The sequence below is a fragment of the Solanum dulcamara genome, chromosome 4 (genome assembly GCF_947179165.1).
Source record: "Solanum dulcamara chromosome 4, daSolDulc1.2, whole genome shotgun sequence".
Taxonomy (NCBI): Eukaryota; Viridiplantae; Streptophyta; class Magnoliopsida; order Solanales; family Solanaceae; genus Solanum; species Solanum dulcamara.
In genome coordinates this window covers 2,487,731-2,507,905 of record NC_077240.1, presented here as the reverse complement: position 1 = coordinate 2,507,905, position 20,175 = coordinate 2,487,731, and the positions used below count along the sequence as shown (strand labels likewise).

Below are 20,175 nucleotides of genomic sequence, written 5' to 3'. Positions count from 1 at the left end.
TTTTTCCAACTGATTAGGACTTCTCCATTTTAAAACATAGAACGGAAGATTACATGGGCTATGGAAATTATATAATGTTTCACAAAAAAAAAGAGTTTTAAAAGGTCAAGCTCTGGTACAAAATAACAAAAATGTGACGACAGAAAAGTCACAGAGCCCCTTACTTTGAACAAACACAAGGGTACAGAACATAACTTACAATCAAGAAAGAAAAGAATCGACCATCTTTCAACTCTCCAATATATCAAATTGGTAAACAAAAAAATAATTAAAAAAAATAAAAAGGAAAACAACTGGATGCAGAAAATTTTCACCAGCTAAGCTCCAGAGTGGGAGACAGGAGTAGTCACGAAGCGTCCGTCCTTGTATTCATGAGCATACTGCTGTGGCAAAGCATGCTCACCCTACAACAGTGTGCATACGTTAAAGCTTTAACTAGTTTCATCTAAAACATGAAATCTGATACTTGAAGTTCACCTTTTTGCTTCATAAGATACAGTTTAATCTCTATTTAAAGAAAAGTGAAGAGGCACCGAAAACCATGATCATTTTCCCAGGTTGAAAAGCTAGTCTTGCTTGCTTACGTGAAATCCATTAGGATAAAGCACAAAGGCAAAAATAAAAGGAAAGGAAAATGCGACAAGAATACCATGCATTTTCAGATGGTCCAACAGAAACAAACTCTCTACCTTCACAAGGAAGGGTAAGGTTGCGTACACGCCACCCTCCCCAGACCCCACTTGTGGGATTATACTGGGTATGTTGTTATTGTAAAGAATGCATGATCACTTTTAAACTGTAGCTTAGCTTTACCATACAATTGTAGATGGTGTAGTTTCTTTAAGGAACAACACTCAAAACAGAACATAATTATCAGAGATAACAAGCCCCCCAACAATATACCTACACATGTAACCATTTCTTACAAAATATAAATTCATTTTCACAAGCAGACATGTAAGGAATATTGGCGACATCTGACTTAATGCAAAGCTTCATCCACACTAACAATTAAAATAAACTGAGGGGGAAAGAGACAGAGAAAGAGAAGACAAAAATTACCCAATCATCATCAGGCCCATCACCAGGAACCAAAACATTGATTTCACTCGACTTAGCTGTGGTAATAGAACCCTCTAAAGAATCTTTGTTCAAGTATAACTGGCATCCATTTGTATTGTCGATTGAAATTGTAGGAGCCGAACCCTAGCATCCCACATAAAAGGAGGGTTAACATAAGTCTCATGAAAACATAGTTATATAATTGTTAATACTCAAATTTTATTCACTTTTCTAGACCATTACGTATAAAGTTTTGAACAATAAATTTTGATACCTGACATTGCACCTCTACACCGTTGCAATTGACAATCTCACAAGCTGCCACAACACCCTGTGCACCAAATTTAGATGATCAGGTAAGCCATTTAGTGGGAAGATACAGCAGCCTTCAATATTTAAAGAACTTTTCTTGAAGTTCATCACTGACCGCGAATACAACTCCCATCTTAGTGCATTTGTCAATTGTGATGTTGTTGACTTTTCCTGTGTGACACCAGTATATCAATACAAGTGCAACATAAACCCACTTCGTTATTGTCCAGATTATGCTAAGAAATAAGTTACCTTTGATCTGCAGAACTGAACTTTTGCACCCATAGACATATACTGATTGCTTTGTATCGCAATCATCAATAACTAGGTTCTTTTCTCCCACTTGATTCTCAACCACCCATCTGCCAGCAACATGACAGCAAAGTTAGAATTGATCCCGAAAATTGCACTCAGAGATAGATTGAAGCCTATTTTTTACTCACTTACGGCCCATCTGAAGCTCCAATTTTGGAGGTCCAGTTTTAGAGACAGAGGGTGAGCTCACGCGGGCTTCTTTTTCACCAGCATTAACAACTCCGGTTCTGTCAGCACGGTTCTTTGTTTTCATGTCATCTGTTACCTTTCTCAGTCCTAGAAGGAAACATTCAAATAAGGATAAACTTCTATCTATATTTTACATGAGGGTGGGAAGGGAAAATTACCAGAAGTCACTGGCTTTCCCGAATTAATTTCGTCAAAGACAGCAGACATCCCTTTCGTGGGGCGTGATGATGAAGCCTGAGGAGATTCAGAGCTGAAGAGAGAAGATGGAGGAGGAGGAGGAGCAGGAGCACTTGGTGAAGGGGCTTTCGACGGTGCAGATACAGCAGTTTCCCCTGTAGCACTCCATACAGGACCTAATGGATAGTGACTCTTAACATAATCTCTCAATCCAGGAAGATAAAGTTCTTTCAAAGCTTTTGCCCATTCAACATGATTTGGGTCTTTGTTTTTGAACTCCACGAGAATCTACGATATATTGAAAATATTTTACAGAAGTTAGAAGATAACTTCGAGACTTATAGGTGGTAATACAAACCGAACAGTACATAAATTCAGAAAACTAAAAAGTGTTCACTGTAGCAAAATACATTAAGAGCCCGTTTGGATGGGCTTAAAAAAGTAACTTTTTATGTATGAAGTGCTTTTAGAACTTTGAAGTGCTGAAAGTTATTTTTATAAATAAGCAGTTGAGTGTTTGGATAAAAGTGCTTATGTTGAAAATAAGTCTTTGAATTTTAGGGTTAAAAGAATAAAAAGGGTAGTTTGGGAATTTAGTTAAAATATAAGGGATATAAAAGTAATTTTCATGGTCAAACAAAATGGCTTTAAGCACTTAGAAAAAAAAAGTTAGAAATCCTAACTTTTCATTTTTGACTGACTTTAAGAACTTTATGGCTTAAAGTTAGCATTAGGCAAACACGTCCTAAGTGCAGCTTGAATATTATAATTTCCTTTCTATTATACTGGTAGTTTGTTGTGTTCTAAATGTGGGGGAGCAACCATTGCCGATAATAGTAAGTTCTCCCCCCTCTACACCACCCTGAGAATTCTATGGGATATGCGTCTTTTCAGATACCTTCATACTATTCTCCTCCAGACAATATGGAAGTTGCATTTACATGCGTTCACTCGTTCAGAACGGAAATAATTAACTGCATCCTTTTCATTCAAGTACGATATCGCTAATAGTAAGTCCTCAGCCCTCTTCACCAACAAGAAACGTCCATGAAATATGAGGGCACTTCACATATCTTCCTACGATTCTCCTCCAGACAATATGGAAGTTCCATTTATGTGTGTCCCTTCATTCCAATGGGAAACAATAACTGTACCCTTTTCTTTCAAGCGACAAGCTCCAAGATGCAACCTCCAAATACTGGGAAAGGACAAGAAAAAAGTGGGGGAGACAAAAAAATGCAGTCACTTCTTTGGGTGAAAATGGTTCTACCACTCAAACCAAGAAGAAAGACAAGCAATCAAAAAACCAGCACATCATGCCAGAAAATTAGGGGATGACAAAACTGCAGACCTTTTTCCACCTAATTTTGTCCAGGTTCTATAAAATTATCTTTAAAGAAGATTCCTTCAATCAAGAGAGAGCAGTTGGGAGGAGAATCTAAACTGCTAGGAAAGGCCTAAATTACCTTGTTACTATAAAATTCAGCCATCTGCCAACTTTCTTCCACGTATGCAATAGGCATGGTCATGCCTAGAAAAGAAAAATGAGAAGTTCAACAGTTGCCATCTTGACTTAGAATGTGTACAACAACAACAAACCCAGTATAGTCCCACCATGTGGGGTTTGACTTAGAATGTGTAGAGATAAAAAAATGTCTGACCGCAGTCTTTTCCAGTGTAGGCAATCCATGCTAGAGCCGATAGACTATCAGCAGCAGACTTCAGGTGGTTGAAGAAATCAGACCGACGTCCTTCCGTCATTTTTGTAGCTTTCACGATCACATCATTCAATGGTTTGAGAAATTCAGCCAAACCTGAGTTGTCTGGTTTCTACAGAATCGAGATAAAAATTGAACCAGTATACAAATAAAAGCTTCTTCCACAAAGAAAATAATTTTATGCACACTATTAGAGAGTACCTTTCTGTATTTTCACTAATCAACGCACATAAACCCCAAACACTTCAAGCAAAAGGTAAGAAATTACACTTTTGACTTGTTACTATGAAATACAAACTGACAAAGTCTACACCTCTTTCTCGAAATACAGAGTTCAATCAAAAGACTTTGGATTGCACATCACTCTTTCCAGCTAGCAAAAGATAACAAACAAGCAAAATTCCATTTGAAATTCTTCTATCTTCACATGGTTCAAGCAACAATTCCTACGCTCCAAATAAGACTAATGAAAGAGATTATTCGCGGAACTCAAACGATATGGAACGGATACTACAACGAAAATCAAAAGGCATACATATCGCACCATGTAAGTCCTTGCAACTCCACTATTGTATGCACATTATCAAACAAAACTTACATTGGAATTCTGAAATAGTACACACCCTACCTTCCAATTTATGTGACTTAGTTTGACTCGACATAGAACTTGAACTTGAAAAAAAGGAAGACATTTGAAATTTTTCATCTTATTATCTTAAGCATCGACAACATTTGCGCGGGCTATAACAAAATGGGAAGTTTAAAGTTTTAACTTATTTCAACACACACACATATATATAGGTCAAAATTAAATTTTAGACGTTGAATTCGGTGTTTACATCTTTATATTTTAGGAACCGTGTTAGTAAAAATCCCGGCTCATCCACTGTAATGAGCTGATCAGATAATCGACGTTACCTTAGTCTCCTTGATCTTAATGAGAAGTTCTCTCTGAGCAGAGAAAGCGGCCTCAACAATCTTAGTAATATCCAAAACGTGTCCTCCGATCTTCTCTGCAGCACTCGAAACCTTTCCGAGGAACTGCGACATGAGATCGTCAAATGCAATAATCGACGGATCTAAAACCGTTGTACCATCGCCTGTCCCGACGGGGCCGCCGGAACGGAATCCGGTGGCTGATAGCGCCTCCAGCCGCGTTACCGCCGACTCCAATCGGTGTACCAACTTCTCCTCCATTGGCATTACGAAGTTTCTGGATCTATAATTGGAATAACCCCACAGATCTGGTGATTGTTTGATATAGTTCGGAGAAAAAGTGTTGTATCGATGAGAAATTGGTATTTATATGTTTGGTAACAAGGTCTTCAATCTGAAAATGCTCAAAGGTGAAGAGTGCACGTTCGAATATGGAATTAAGGGCATACACCTGTCGGATAAGTAGGGACTTGTGGCTTTTTCTGCGTTGTAACTAAGACATCTCTACTAACCAAAAACAAGTAATTCTAATTTCTAAAGCATGTTCAACTCATTCCAAGGAAGAAAGCCTTTTAAAATACTACTCTTAATCTAACCTCTTATTTAGTCATACATTTTGAAATTGAATTTAAAAATTTTAATTTTTGAACATGTAATTATTTTCAAAATTTACTCTTACAATTTATGATCAAATATTAGCTTAAATTCTCATTTTACAGATAAATATTGTGAAAATTGTTAGATATATCAATTAGGCCAAGTCAAGTCCGCATTACGTAAATTATTGACTTAGTATAAATGTACTTTTACTCTATACTAATACTACTAATCTTAGGCAAAATGTAGAAGGAAAAATTGTCACGAAAATGGTGTAACCGTATAAGCATTTTAGGAAACTTAACGCATTTGGTTATCTTTCAATTTACAGCATGCCGCATCAATCAATTTAAATGTCCTTTTCTAATCCTCCAATAGCAAAATTCTTAAAATTTCTATGCATTCTTGTAATTAGGGCTGTACAGGGCAAATCGATAAACCGCACCAAACCGACAAACCGAACCAAACCGGAAAAAAAACCCGACTAGTGGTTTGGTTTGACTTGGTTTGGTGTTTGAAAAAAAAACCCGACCATTATAGGGTTGGTTTGGTTTTAACTAAAAAAAGTCAAACCGAACCCAAACCGACCCGATTATAGATATACTACTTTTAAATTATGTTATACATAAAAATATTTATTAAAATGTAATTTATAAATGTTTTTTAATTTTTTTTTATAATTTTTGTTTTCTTTCTTACATTTATATTTGGACTTGAGAAACTCATCTAAATAATATACAAAAAAAGCCCATCTTATAAAGTTAAAACTTCAAACAGTGTTCTGCGTCCATCTTATATGTTGATATTTTGTACTAGAACTCTTTTTAAGAAGCACTGCTCTATGCTTTTTATTAGATACTATGAAAAATCCAAAAAATCCAAAAAAACCCGAGAAACCCGAAAAACCCGAAAAAACCCGAAAAACCCGAAAAACCCGAGAAAAATTGATATTGAAAAACCCGTCTTTTATTGGTTTGATTTGGTTTATAGATTTAATAACCCAACACAAATGGTTTGGTTTGGTTTGTAAAAAATCCGAACCAACCCGGTCTATGTACACCCCTACTTGTAATCTTACGTTTGCAGTAATCGAGTATTATGCTAGTGATGGCTTTTGGAGTTTTGGTACTTTCAAGTCTATCTATCGTTGTTTTCATTCTTCTCTCCTCTAACATGTCTTCTTCTCCTGTAATAAAATATATTCATTAAATAAGGAAAGATATAATTCAGATATATGTATTCAGTCCTAATTATGCATTGATATATTTATCAAATAAAGGCAAGTCTGTTATAAATTCTTATTGTCCATATTCTCAATACGAACTACTTATATTTATAAATAGATTTGTAATTCACTTTTAAAAGTGATACTTGAAGACATATTTATAAGTTGATCTTATTCTATATTATTTATGTTTTACAATAGAATTTTTGTTATTTTGCAAGGCCTGATATCAGATATCTTTTCAGTGAAATTGTTTTGAGAAGAGGCAAAACTAAAAAAAGAACCAAGACCTGAAAGCTTATCTGGGCAATTCATCTAAAAATGGTTTGCAAAGAGCTCTGCTTTCTGAGAATTTTCCAGAGAAAAAGATTGCAGGGAGATCTAAAAAGAAAAAGACTGGGAGAAAGGGCGATAGAGTGAAAGAAGGGGGAGGGGGGAATCTGGAAAGAAAGAAACTGCGAGAGAGAGGAACGAGGCGAGCTAGCAAATGAGCAGAGGAAAGATTTTCTATAAAACCCTATGTTACATAATATTTTACCCTTTCATTTATGGGGTTAATTCTGATGAATAACTTTGTGGTTATAAAAAATAGTACTAGTGTTTACTGACTTCCTATGATACACTTGTAAAAAATGAGTAAATTTTTCATTACATACATTAATTTTTCCCTATGACACGTAGACAGATTTGAGTAAATTAATTTGATTGCCGACTTCCTATAGTGCTAGAGTTTACCTACTTTTTTTTTTTCTTTCAAAGAAAAAGAGTAAAATTTAAATGACCATCGGCAAAAATTTCTTGCCATTTGAGTGACCTTGTAAATACTGAAACCAAAAGTACCCATCTGAGATTCGAATAAACAATTCCAATAAATTGCAAGTGTAAAGCCTCACATGAAAAAGGTGGAAATGATATGCCAATAAATATGGACCCAAAGTTTTACTCATTTCGTTCTCGTGAATGAGGAATTTAACACCAGGGAGCCTTTACTTGAATTTCCCAAGACATGACTATATATTCATTACAACAACAAGAAGAAGGTGGTACAAGGCACTGTAAACACGCACCGTACAGGCAAGAAACACAGGCTAAAATTAAGTTGGTAAAACCTTTCTCAAATAATCTACTATTCTGCATAACTAAGATAATGCAAGTGTTTTACCTGAGTCAATACAAGGACATTGTGTAGTTTAACTATGTATATATACAAAAATTGACCAAGATATATAGAGCTTACATAAGCAATAACAGCTCGGAGCACAAAATTAATACTGTAGGAAACAACAAATTGGGACTGAGCGGAAATGATTCAAAAGAATATACATACTAAAATATCCTGCATATAACTCTTCATCCCAAATAAAGGGGTAATCATCTCCCTCTAGGTTTCTGTTCATCATCACCCGCCCCGTCCTTAGTAGCTAGTTGAACTCTATTGGTACCGGCTGAACGTGGATTTAGAGGATCTTTTTCCTGGACTAGTCGAGGTTCCTGCAAAAGGGGAAACAAAAGAATCATTTCAAAAACAAATTACAAACGGAAAAATAGTTCCTTCTCGGTGAAAGGGAGGGAAAAAAAGAGCGAGAGTGAGACATACTCCTGATATACCTCTAATCACTTATTGATATTGTAAATTTAAAATGTCGTATTCAATGTAAAGAGAAAAATTATTCATACCAAAGAAACCTGAAACGTCCAAGTGCAACTTTAGTAATGTTTCAAGATTCAGCAATTGGTGTTTTTGATACTGGGCCATGCTAAGTAGAGTAAAGTGAACATACTGATATGAAGTTGGTTGCACCCACCACTCTAATTCTAACTGACTGAAAAAAGAACAGAGGCATACCACCAAACCAATCTGATTTTAAGGGTTACTCTACTTCAGTTGCAAGCAGTAAAAGTGAAGAAAGCCAATTTCAGTAATTGGAAGGTCTGGATGAATAAGTTGTAATACATTTTATCATGTAATAGTGTCCAAAAACTTATATGACCTATATTATGCTTTGACAAGCAGATTGAACACGTGCTAATAGAAACAACTGATTGATACGAATGAGCATTTCTTTTATAACTGAGAATCCGAGGGCCAAATGAATGAGCATTTCTTTTATAACTGAGAAATCCGAGGGCCAGTGGCAAGTGAATGAGCATTATATGTCAACAATAAAGACTGACTAGTAATTGAAACCACAAATAGGAGAACATTTTTCAGTCAATCAAAGGCCACTGGGTGAGATGGCTTACTGAACGGAAAGGAAATTCATCAGCCTCTAGCATATGTACTATTTGACCCATCTTTGGCCGCTTGTTGGCATCCATATCTATGCAGCGAAGGCAGACCAACAAAACCCGCTTTAGGGATCTAGGAGGAGGATGGACTTCAATTAATGGGTCGACCAACTCTTCACCACATCGATTTGATACCATTCCTTTAAACCAATCGACCAAGTTCATCTGCAATTTTTTTGTAATGATGTCAAGATAATGCCAAAAGATCTTTCAGAATGTAACTGATTCAACCCCACTAGAGGAGGTCCTTTTTATTCTTATCTTATTTTAACTTGAAATGACGGGAAAATTTGTTCTTACCTCCCCAGGCGGTCTTGAATAGTCAACAGGACTTCTTCCTGTAACAATCTCCATGAGCATAACGCCAAAACTATACACGTCGCTCCCCTCATTAAGCATACCAGTACTGGCATAGTCAGGAGATACATATCTGTGACAATAATCATCATCCATAATTAGCATTAATAATCTACTTAGTATTTGCTTATAAAAGTTTGGAAAGATTAGAGAAAGGGCACACCCAAAAGTGCCCATTACACGGGTAGTCACATAGCTTTTCTCAGATCCTAGCAGCTTGGCAAGTCCAAAATCTGATACTTTTGGATTCCACTTCCTATCCAACAGAATATTACTTGATTTAACATCACGATGCACAACTTTGGGTTCCAAACCTTCGTGCAAATAGGCAAGTCTGTCACAAAAAAATATATTTTAAAAAAAATTAATGATGTCGAATGAGATAGGAAAAATAAAGTCATGCATGCACTAAAGATATGTATCTCTTTCTTTTTTTGCTCATGGAAACATAGGCAACCCATAGATTTCAAAATCAGGGTTGAATGACCAACAGCAAATTGTCGAAGCGTGAACATGTGCACTTAAACTGCTATTTAGCATATTTGTCAACTTTAGTCACAAATGTTGTGAAGGATATGAAGAAGGAATTGTTAGGAGATACAAAGCTTTCTATAACCATGGGTTTGCACTGTCGATCAACATTGGAGCAAAGAGAAAAGATTGTCTTGGTAATTTCCAAAGAAAGTGCACACACAAAAGAATATGCTTTAGGTCAATAGCAATTTTAGTTAACGACAAGGACTAAGATACATATCATGTAGTGAAAAGAAAATGTAGAAGCCTCACCCTCGAGCAGTTCCAATTGCAATTCTCAGTCTAATCTCCCAGGTTAGAGGACTAACAGACCCTACATCACCGTGTAGCCATTGCTCCAAATTGCCATTGTCAATGTACTCATACACTAGTATCCTGGATAGCCAGGAAATGATTTAACAGATGTATTTTGAAGACAGAGACAGGAATTATCCACATGTTTGCGAATATTAACTGTAATGAATTACCTATGAACACCTTCTGAACAATAACCAAGAAGACCTGCAAGGTTTTTGTGTCTCACTTTGCCAATGGCCTCAACTTCCACCCTGAATTCCTTCTCTGCCTGACCCCTGTATACAATCAAGTCAGAGAGCATGAACAACAATGGTTCAAAAATAGTAAACCTTGAACACCTACCTTATCCACATACACGTAACAAGTGCAAGGAAACAACTTTTCTACCTCTCAAGGTAGAGGTAACGTCTGCGTACAACACATTTCAGAACCTTGGGTAGTAAAAAAAGTGGGATGCTGTATTTCCAAGATCCAAGGAGCATGACAGGTATAGGAACTACTAAGGGTAGATCCATGAATTCGAGGAAAGCATAAAATATAGGAAAGTCCTAGGTTAAATAAAAAAGATCTTATTCGAAGAGAAAGATCTCAAATATCTGGAGTTTGCTAGTGAAATTGCCCTTCTGGCTATATTTTCCCCCTGCTTCCTTATGTCTAGTATTTAGACAAATTTGAATTTTATTTTACAGAATAAACCTACACATCTTGTTGTTCAAAAGAGATAAATGTTGTCTCGCCCCGTAACTCTTCCCCAGCCAGGCTAGGGCATTGCAATGCCTATTGTGTCGGCCTGCCTCCACTGATGAGATTTTACACTGATATATTGTTGTTGTATAATTCTTTTTGTGTAATGCAATAATCATAACAGTGCGGAAAACTAACTCAATTTCCAGTTGCACTGTTGCCAACCATCATCAGGGCTAATAAAGGTTGGCTTAAATGGAAGTAAAGTCATTCCTGAACACAATACCCAATCTTATGTCTAGATTTTAGCAAATAACATAATTAGGCTGGTACAAAAGAAAAAAAAAGGAAAAAGGAAAAGAGAGCAATAGTTACATGATAAAAAAGAACAAAAAGGAATGAGGAAAAAGTAAAAGAGAGGATAAAAAAGAACAAAAAAACAAAAGTAACGTTTACTTTCTTTTTCTCTAGAGTAATATAACAAATATTGTACTTTTGACCCAAAAAGAGAAAAATAATCACATAAATCCAGATCTAAGAAGATTGGATTCTTTTTCCAAGGAAACTAAAGTAAAAACAAACAAGATGTAGACACTACACCAGCTAATGAACTCAAAGAAACAGCTACAAAGGGAAGAGAAGATAAAATTTAAAGGAGAACAAAGAAGCAGAGACTATTTCAGAGGGAAAAAAAAAATAGTGATAAAGGATTGCTTAAACTCTAGATTCTCAGACTCCACTTTTGTGAGATTTCACACTTATTTTGGTGAATGTAAATTGGATTCCATATTTTTAAATAAAAAAATCATGCAAAAACATGAAGAATTAAATAATAAGTACCCACTTGTTGTTTAGAAGCTTCTTGACAGCTACTACTGAACCATCTTGTAAGACTCCACGAAATACGACACCGTATCCGCCTTCTCCGATCACATTCTCGGCACGAAATCCATTGGTCGCCATCTCCAGTTCTTTCAAACTGTACCAACGGCCCCACCCAATATTTGTCGATTCCGTAGAACCAGAGATCGCCGACGATGTATCACTCCGGCTAGTACTCGACTCATTACTCCCTGAACTTCCTTTTATACCCCCAGACTCAATCTCGATCACTTCCGGAGCTTCTTTTCGCAGAATCGCAATGGTGTCATCCTCCTTTTTTGCAAAATGATTGACTTTACCAATCTCCTTGAGATCGGTTGTTTTGTTTTCACGAATCACATCAGATACCAAAGGTAACAACCCGGAACTCTTCTTACCTCCACTAAGACGTCGTTTTGAGCTTCGATTTAGTCTGACAAGTAGAAAAATGAGAAAAAGTACGATGACCATAATGACAACGGTAGCGGCAATCACTATATAAAGCTGAAGACCTAGAATGGGAGTTCGTGAAGTGAAAAAACTGGAGAGAGAATTCCCGGAACTCTGATTCTCGCCGGAAAACGCCATTATTTCCGACAACAATGGAGTAAGACACCACAAAGCGTATCGGAGATTAATCAGCTGATCAATATGGAGTTGGCATTTTAGAGAGAGAAAGAGAATCGATGAGAGAGAAGCCTGGAAGAGGTTATTTGGCGATAGGCGAAAGGGAGAGGAGCAAAGTATAGAGAAATATAATTGCCATTTGTGTGGAGAGTGGGGACCTAAAGGGAAATAGAGACCGTTTGAGTAGATGAAATGGCGTTTTCACCCTTTTGATTTTTTTGATCATCCTATATTATTATTATTATTATTATTATAATTATATCCATTTACATTGATTGCTTAATTGGGCGGGAGGAGGTAGGGGCGAGGGGCCTGGGAATTGATCTTTCCCATCTGAAAAGTTTTGGAGCTGATCCATGTTGTACTTTTGGATTTAACTAAACAACTGTTTTTTTATAGTCTACTATTTGAATTATTTTATCATAATGTGAAAAATAAGGCAGTCCGGTGCACTAAAATTTTCGCTATACGTGGAATTCGGGGAAGGACATAACCACAAGGGTTTATTATAATGTGAAAGTTGGTAAGTAATTAAGTGTTGTCTTGTTTTACTATAGAATATGTTTGGTAAACAGTATATGTTATTTCTGTTTCACTAACTGATGTAATATCCCTGGAAATTCTCATATTGGTTATCAATATAACCAAACCTGGATTTTCAAACATATTAATAAGGATTCAAGTCTTGAAAACAGTCTCTGACAGAAATGCAAGGTAAAGTTGCGTACAATAGACCTTTGTGGTCGGGCCCTTCTCCGGACCCTGCGCATAGCGGAAGCTTTAGTGCACTGGATTGCCCTTTAGTATCAAGTCAACAAGAACTAAGTAAAATAAAAGGGAGATGATAGTTTCATTATCAAGTCTCTTAGTGATGTAAAAAATGAAGTAATAATCTATAATAAGTGTTTTTTAAACTACTCTTATTAATTTCAGGAATGTGGCCGCGCTTCGCGCAAGCGTCAAAATATGTGTTAGAATTGAAAAAAATGATTAATTACATATTCATTAGATTGTCCAATCGTATTATTATCTTTGGGGGTAATTGTATTATAAAAGTTATTTTAAAATGATGATATGTAATAAAATTTATCATCTATTTAATGAAAAAAATGATTAATTACATATTCATTAGATTGTCCAATCGTATTATTATCTTTAGGGGTAATTGTATTATAAAAGTTATTTTGAAATGATGATACATAATAAAATTTATCATCTATTTAATGATGGATAATACATTCATAATTAATAAGTTGAAATATATTCTCTAATAAAAAATTCTTTCATTTCTATTACATTGAAGGGCCATTTGACAGTATGTCTTGATGACTTGAGTACTTTTTGTTGGATACCAATGAGATTGAACCTTTGTACTTTTCTTAAATGTGAACGAAATATTTTGCTATGTAAAATAAAAGTAAAAATAATAATTAGTGGTATGATTTTAAGATGTCATAAATTTGTACATTAAATAATTAAGAGTTATGAATATTACTAAAATTAATTAAGAGTAAATTTATGTAATTGAAGAGGTATGAGTTAAGAATATGAGTTTACTAAATAAAATAATTGAAGAAATGAGAGAAAAAAGTCAAAAAAAGAAAAAATAAATAAATACTTTTCTTGGTCGTAGAGAGGTATCACATTATATATAATAAAGGAGATATATTATATTGAGAGGTCAAAAGTTGAGCAATTGTGTGTAAAGACTTTTTTAAATTAAAAATTATGAAGATTGGAGGTGAAAGAATATCTAAATGCACATTATATCTAATATGGTCTATCATATTATAGTAGTAGATAAAAAATTGAGTAATTGAATGTAAAGACCTTTTGAGATATTAAAAATAAAATAAATAAGTAAATAAAGGAAAAAGTCTTATTATCTCCCAATTTTTAGCACATTATTCCTACACATTAATAAAATTGATTAAAAATTATGAAGATGGACGACGAAAGAATACATGAATGCATATTAAGATATCTAAAAAAGAAAGAAAATTCTTCTTATCTCCTATTTTTTAGCACATTATTACTATACATTAATTAAATTGATTAAGAATTATGAAGGTGGAAGGTGGAATGTGGAATGTGGAAGAATACATGAATGCATATTAAGATATTTAATAAAGAAATGTCATTATAGTGGGAGGTAAAAAGTTGATGAATTGAATAAATAATTTTTGAGCTATTAAAAATAAAATAAATAGATAAATAAAGAGAAAATGGTCAAAAAAGGATAAAAACGATAAATAATTTTGTAGGCCACAGAGAGGTGCCACATTATCTTTTATTATAGTGGAAGGTAAAAAGTTGAGTAATTGAATGTAAAAACTTTTTGAGATAGTAAATATAAAATAAATAATTAAATGAAGAAAAAAATGGTCAAAAAAAAGAGAAAAAAGACAAAATGAATGAAGGCCATAGAGAAATCACATCACCTTGTATATGTGTCTCCTTCATAATATGATAGACTATATCGTATATTTTTAGGGACAACAATATTCAATAGCTATGAGAAATGTACTATAGGTAATATATCTTTCGACTGTGGCAAAATTTTACATATTAATTAGAATTTGGCAAACAGATGTACGCATAAACAAAAACACGCATTTTTTCATCTTCATTTGCATAAAATTAAGAAGAATAAGACCAAAGTTAATCGAGTTAAAATTGCTAATTGAGCTTTCTAATATGTTGGTTTGTCGAGTTCCATATTATTATTTTTTGCTGAAATAAAGGAAATCATATACCTGATCAAATATTTTTGTTCAAAATGAAGTAATAAAACAAAAAAGAATATAATAATATTAATTAAAATCAAAACAATACATTAATGAATCTTCAAAATATTTGAAACTCGTTCAAAATTTTATACCACCTCTCTTGATGAATCTTCTAAAATAATCAAACTTCTTCATTTGATGATCTTGTATCAAGAAAATGTGAACATCTCTGTATGATGAATCTTTGAAGAATATATCTATGATCTTCATCAAAGTAAAAAATCATAACGTAACATTATCTTTTATATGTCTTATCCTTAAAAATATTAAGTACATGATTAATGAAAAAAGATGAAGAAAAGAAATTTTTAAAAGGAGGAAAAATTATACTACTAAAAAAAGAATAAAAAAATGGAAATGAACATTCAATATCTCCATAGATGATTGTTATTTATAGATTGAATAATCCATAAGAATAGTTAAGGAGTTAAAGAGACATGTTATTTAAGTAGAGAATGTAAATAGATTGAGGTTTTTTGTAACTCATTAGATATAATTAGAATAGTAAATTGGATTGGATTTTTTTAATTAATAAACAAATTGTTTAATGAAAAAGAATGAAGAAAAAAGACAAAAAAAGAAGAAAAACGATAAAATATAAATGGAGGTCATAGAAAGGTGTCACGTCACTTTATATTCATTCTCCTTTATATATATATATATATATATTGATTTATTATAATATATTACTTATAATTATCTTTTAGATGATTTAATAGTACATAAAACCTTTTTGTATAATATTTGCGTATTGAAGTTAAATATTTCTTTTTAAGTTAAAGTATTAAGAGGTTTACAAGAATTATATAAATGCAAAAGAGAATCTGAGTAAAAATAATAGAATAAAATAAATGCAAAAGAGAGATTAATCAACTTACATGCCTTCTCAAATATTCATGATGTATATTATTGTCGATCAATATTGGTAGATTGTGATCAATGTGCTTTTGTCTCTTGGTTTTGGGAAAGGCTGAATATAGAGATAGACCTTTGAATTTGGATGATTTTTCCTCTCAGGCATTTTAACTATGTTGTCTTCTTATTGAACCCCTGAATCATACATAGTTTGTATTTTTTAAATATTCATTACTGACATCGCATAAAACGTTTTATCACATTTGAAGAGCGCGTGAAAAGGATTTAAAGGGAATGATTTGGAATTCATCTTAGGATGTAACGGTCTTCCTTTCACATACTCTTCAAACATGATAACACATTTAATGGATTCTACATCAGCTCCTTGCATCCCAAAATTGATTCTACATCAGCCCCTTTAAATCCTTTTTACGCGCTATTCAAATGTGATACAACGTTTTATGCAATGTCAGCAATGAACGTTTAAAAGGTATAAATTATGTATGGTACATGAGTTTGATAGAAAGACAGCATAGTTAAAGTGCCTGAAAAAAATCCAATCAAGTTCAAGGGTCTATTTATGTGTTCAAACCTTTTGGAAAAGGCTTCCTTTGAGTGTTGAGTAAGCAAAGTTTGAAGGCAACAACCAAATAGAGGACCTTGTCATTTTAATTTACCCAGGACTTGTTGAAACTTATCTAAGATTTATTTAACATTTGAATTGCGATTTATTTTACTTAACATCTATATATATGATAAAGTATTTTTGTTGAATATTTTTAATTTAAATTTTGAAAATAAATTTATTTATTTTCAGGTGCTAATTATGTATATAAGTTAACCATTTAAAATAGGTCATCATATTTTTTTTATGAAAAGAAAAATCCGTAACCGCTATTCTTTGGATGCACACAGGATAAAATTTTCACTTTTATACAATATCTCGCAAACCACATAGAAAAGGTAACCCTGCGACGAGCTTGACCTAGAAAGCAAATCTCTTGCTCTCGCTGGCAAGAGATTTCGAACTTGAGACCTCCAATATAGAAGTCCCAAGCCCAAACCATTCGATCACCCCAAAGGGTAAATATGTCACCATATTTAATTATATGTGTAAGGGTTAATAAGCCGTAAAATATCAGGCATGTTTTCAATTGAATTTGATGTGTATATTTAAAGAAGATGACATATTTTATATAACTAACTTAATAGAGGCTTGAAAACACGCGTAAAAAGCTTTTCCAAAAATTTGAAATGAAAATGTCTTATAGAAATACTTTACAATATGTTCAGGTGCTCGATTGAGACAAAATATTTGAGTGTTTAAATGAAACTTGCTAACAACTTTAAGATAATATCAATATATTAAGCCTTTTTTTTTTTTTATAGAAAATGAGATTCTTGATTACTTACAAATTAAATATATAAAAAAAATTCTAATGTATAAAAATAAAAATCTCTTACAAAAAAATCATAAAACTAAAAATGCCTTTAAAAATAATTCTCCCATTATTTATCTTTTTTTCTTCGTTCAAGAGTAATTATTCTGGGGACCGACACAACAACCTCGTGCAACCATCGCATTTGTTGTCCCATATACACCCATATAACTTTGAAAAAATACACACATTGAGATCTTTCCAACAAATAAATTTTTAGGACTATATTTTGCACCTATTCATACTTTTTAAAATTATCCAAACCAGCGATATCGATCTATATATATATATATTTTTTATAGTGGTATTTAGAAGAAAAAAATCACGACATACCAAATTATGTAAATTTATAGTATATATTTCTCCGTCTCAATTTCAGTGGCACAATTAAAATTTTACTTGATTGAAATTTAATTAAATATTTTAAATATTTTAACTTGCTTATTACTATTTCAAAATTTCAAAAAAGTCATATATATTTACTCGATTTTCTCTTCATAGTTTTAAAAGCACAAAATTGTTGATAGAAAGAACTTAAAAAAGAGCCGAGACTGCTTCACGTAGAACACAATCATAACATTAACTGCGATATATCATGTCAACTCTCCACCTAATTCTGGTGTTATATTTTAAATTATCATTAAACAAATAGCTTAAACAAGAATTAAAATTCTGATTACTCATTCTCCTTTCACTTTCACCTTCACAGACATCTTATGCCCCAAATAAGTTTGGTGAAGTAGGTAAAAGGACACTGTTGATGCACGCATGTATTATTAAATTCTTTGTTAAGACTATTAGTAATTACCTGGCTAACATGCCATGTGAGAATTAAGTCAACAATTAAGAAAATTCATAATTTCCCTTTCACAATTTAGCATGTTAGTTAATAAAAAATATTGATTTGTCCTATGTTTTAATAAGGAAAATAAATCCAGAACAATTTAATATACCATTCTATACTTTCTATTTTACGGATTTTAAGCTGGCGTTTGCCCATAAATTTCAAATTATTTTTTATTTTATTTAAAATTTATGGAGTTAGAGTTGAAGATAGAGTTATGTTCTGATTATATTTTTTATGAAAAATAATTAAAATAATGATCACGCGTGAATGTACTTAAATACAATTTAAAAAATGAAAGATGAGTTAAAAAATATAGGTCTAATTTTAAAATACAAATTCAATGAATTTAAATATTGATGACCAAACACTAATTTTTTATTAAAGTTAAAAATTATCCACCCAAACAAAAATAGATACTCCTTCCGTTCACTTTCACTAGTCACATTTAAATTTGATACACTAGTAATAAAAATAAAAAAAAACTAGTGACATGACTATTTTTCTATATTGTCCTTATTAATTAATGTTTGTTATTAGATCTTTGAAAATAACTTGGAAAATACATAATAAATGCTAAAGATATAACGTACAAAAACTAATTAACTTTTCTTGATCTTGATACGTGAAAAGTGATAAAGAAAAAATCAAACTAAAATTGAAATAGCCGAAGTAATTTTATGATCAAATTGATGTTTTTTTTTCCTTATATGTAACATATAATTATATCATCACCTACTCACTTCAAAACAAAAGATGGATTGCTCAGCCATGCATTGTCGTACACCAAAAAGTCAATGAAAGAATTAAAAAGACACTAATTACTAAGTAGTGTACAAGAGTACCAGTTTCTTTCCCTTTTTTTTTCTTTCTTTCCGCCACCTGGAATTCTCTAATCTTACATTATTTGAAAAGATATTCTATTCAGTTCAAGTAATATGTTTAATTTAGACATCACACAATAATTAAGAGAATAGTGTAATTACCTAATTGTTTTTTGGGGGGGAATTTTCGCATACAATCATTTAAAAATATTTTAATTATGCTTCATAGCTATAGTTTGTTAATTATAATTTGTAGCTATAGTTATAACAGCGTTTGTATAATTCACGCAATATTTGTATACATTTGTATAATTCGCTATACAATTCGCAATTTCTGTATAACGTTGGTATATTTTACTATACAATTCATGCACAATATTTGTATAATTCGCTATACAATTTGTAGTGTTTGTATATTTCGCTATACAATTTGATTCGCGCACAACGTTTGTATAAATCACGCGATTACACAGAACTCAACTGTATAATCGCGAGAATTATACAAAACTCAAACTGTAATTACAGCTTAATGTTTGTCGCGAGCCATAATTAATTTAAAATATAGTTATATTAATTAATTAACTAGTATATGTTTACTTATCTCCATAATTTTTTCTTTCTTTTATTAGTATCTTTTTTGTATAGTCAAGGAAATATGGATCATTGGATTGCTTTTTTTTGGTTTAATAAAGGAAATTGGGACGCATGAGAATTGAGAAGTAGGTTAAAAGGTTTGGGTCATTGTTTTGGTTGAACATAATACGAGGATAGATATTATTCATATGATTGAATGGATTGACAATTATTTTGGTTGGTAAGTATTAAGTTAATTTGTTCGACTCACCTCATTACACCAAGGTGTTGTTTGGTATCTGATTAGGAGTGAATTATGCATATATTAAAATTAATATAATGAATATTGTGTTTGGTAAAATTTTAGATGATAATGTACTATTAAATTTAACATATTAAATATAGTATTTGGTTCAATTTACAATTCAGCATAACAAAAATATGTATAAATTATGAATTAATTTGTGTATTATTTTATACATGAAAAGATAAAATAATTAATCTTTGCATTACTAATAAATTAATAACTCTAACCAACAACAAACGACCCCTGAGGCTCATTTGGTTACATACTAGTTATCCAGAAAAGCCAACGTGTATATATATATATATAGAAAGAGAGAGAGAGATTATTTATGCATTAATGATAAGAAATATTTTTTTATGAAATG

General features: G+C 32.6%; 2 protein-coding genes across 3 annotated transcripts; both read right to left on the bottom strand.

The window, feature by feature from the left end:
• On the bottom strand, positions 1–5,219 carry LOC129885452 (cyclase-associated protein 1). 2 transcript variants are annotated; one of them, XM_055959732.1, is made up of 10 exons: positions 4,692–5,219; positions 3,717–3,885; positions 3,522–3,586; positions 2,037–2,343; positions 1,818–1,965; positions 1,627–1,736; positions 1,490–1,545; positions 1,337–1,393; positions 1,063–1,206; positions 1–404 (listed from the first exon to the last, which is right to left on the bottom strand). In XM_055959732.1, the coding sequence occupies exons 1-10, from the start codon at positions 4,974–4,976 to the stop codon at positions 318–320; spliced, it is 1,428 nt and encodes a 475-aa protein (XP_055815707.1). In that variant the 5' UTR covers positions 4,977–5,219; the 3' UTR covers positions 1–317. The 2 variants fall into 2 exon arrangements, with proteins under 2 accessions (XP_055815707.1, XP_055815708.1); XM_055959733.1 differs by lacking the exons at positions 3,522–3,586; positions 3,717–3,885 and having other exon boundaries at positions 4,692–5,218.
• Positions 5,220–7,625: 2,406 nt separating this feature from the next.
• Positions 7,626–12,307, bottom strand: LOC129885451 (probable receptor-like serine/threonine-protein kinase At4g34500). The gene is made up of 7 exons (XM_055959731.1): positions 11,537–12,307; positions 10,179–10,283; positions 9,964–10,086; positions 9,341–9,511; positions 9,121–9,250; positions 8,776–8,985; positions 7,626–8,022 (listed from the first exon to the last, which is right to left on the bottom strand). The coding sequence occupies exons 1-7, from the start codon at positions 12,139–12,141 to the stop codon at positions 7,903–7,905; spliced, it is 1,464 nt and encodes a 487-aa protein (XP_055815706.1). The 5' UTR covers positions 12,142–12,307; the 3' UTR covers positions 7,626–7,902.
• Between the last annotated feature and the right edge of the window lie 7,868 nt (positions 12,308–20,175).

Bases quoted from the DNA above. Each gene is read 5' to 3' on its own strand.
- LOC129885452 (XM_055959732.1), bottom strand. From the start codon at position 4,976: ATGCCAATGGAGGAGAAGTTGGTACACCGATTGGAGTCGGCGGTAACG. The intron at 3,886-4,691 runs GTAACGTCGATT...TCGATTCTGTAG, and splicing joins TTAAGATCAAGGAGACTAAG to AAACCAGACAACTCAGGTTT. The intron at 3,587-3,716 runs GTCAGACATTTT...TTTCTTTTCTAG, and splicing joins CTACACTGGAAAAGACTGCG to GCATGACCATGCCTATTGCA.
- LOC129885451 (XM_055959731.1), bottom strand. From the start codon at position 12,141: ATGGCGTTTTCCGGCGAGAATCAGAGTTCCGGGAATTCTCTCTCCAGT. The intron at 10,087-10,178 runs GTAATTCATTAC...CTGGCTATCCAG, and splicing joins TGTTCAGAAGGTGTTCATAG to GATACTAGTGTATGAGTACA. The intron at 9,512-9,963 runs GTGAGGCTTCTA...TTTTTGTGACAG, and splicing joins GCAATTGGAACTGCTCGAGG to ACTTGCCTATTTGCACGAAG.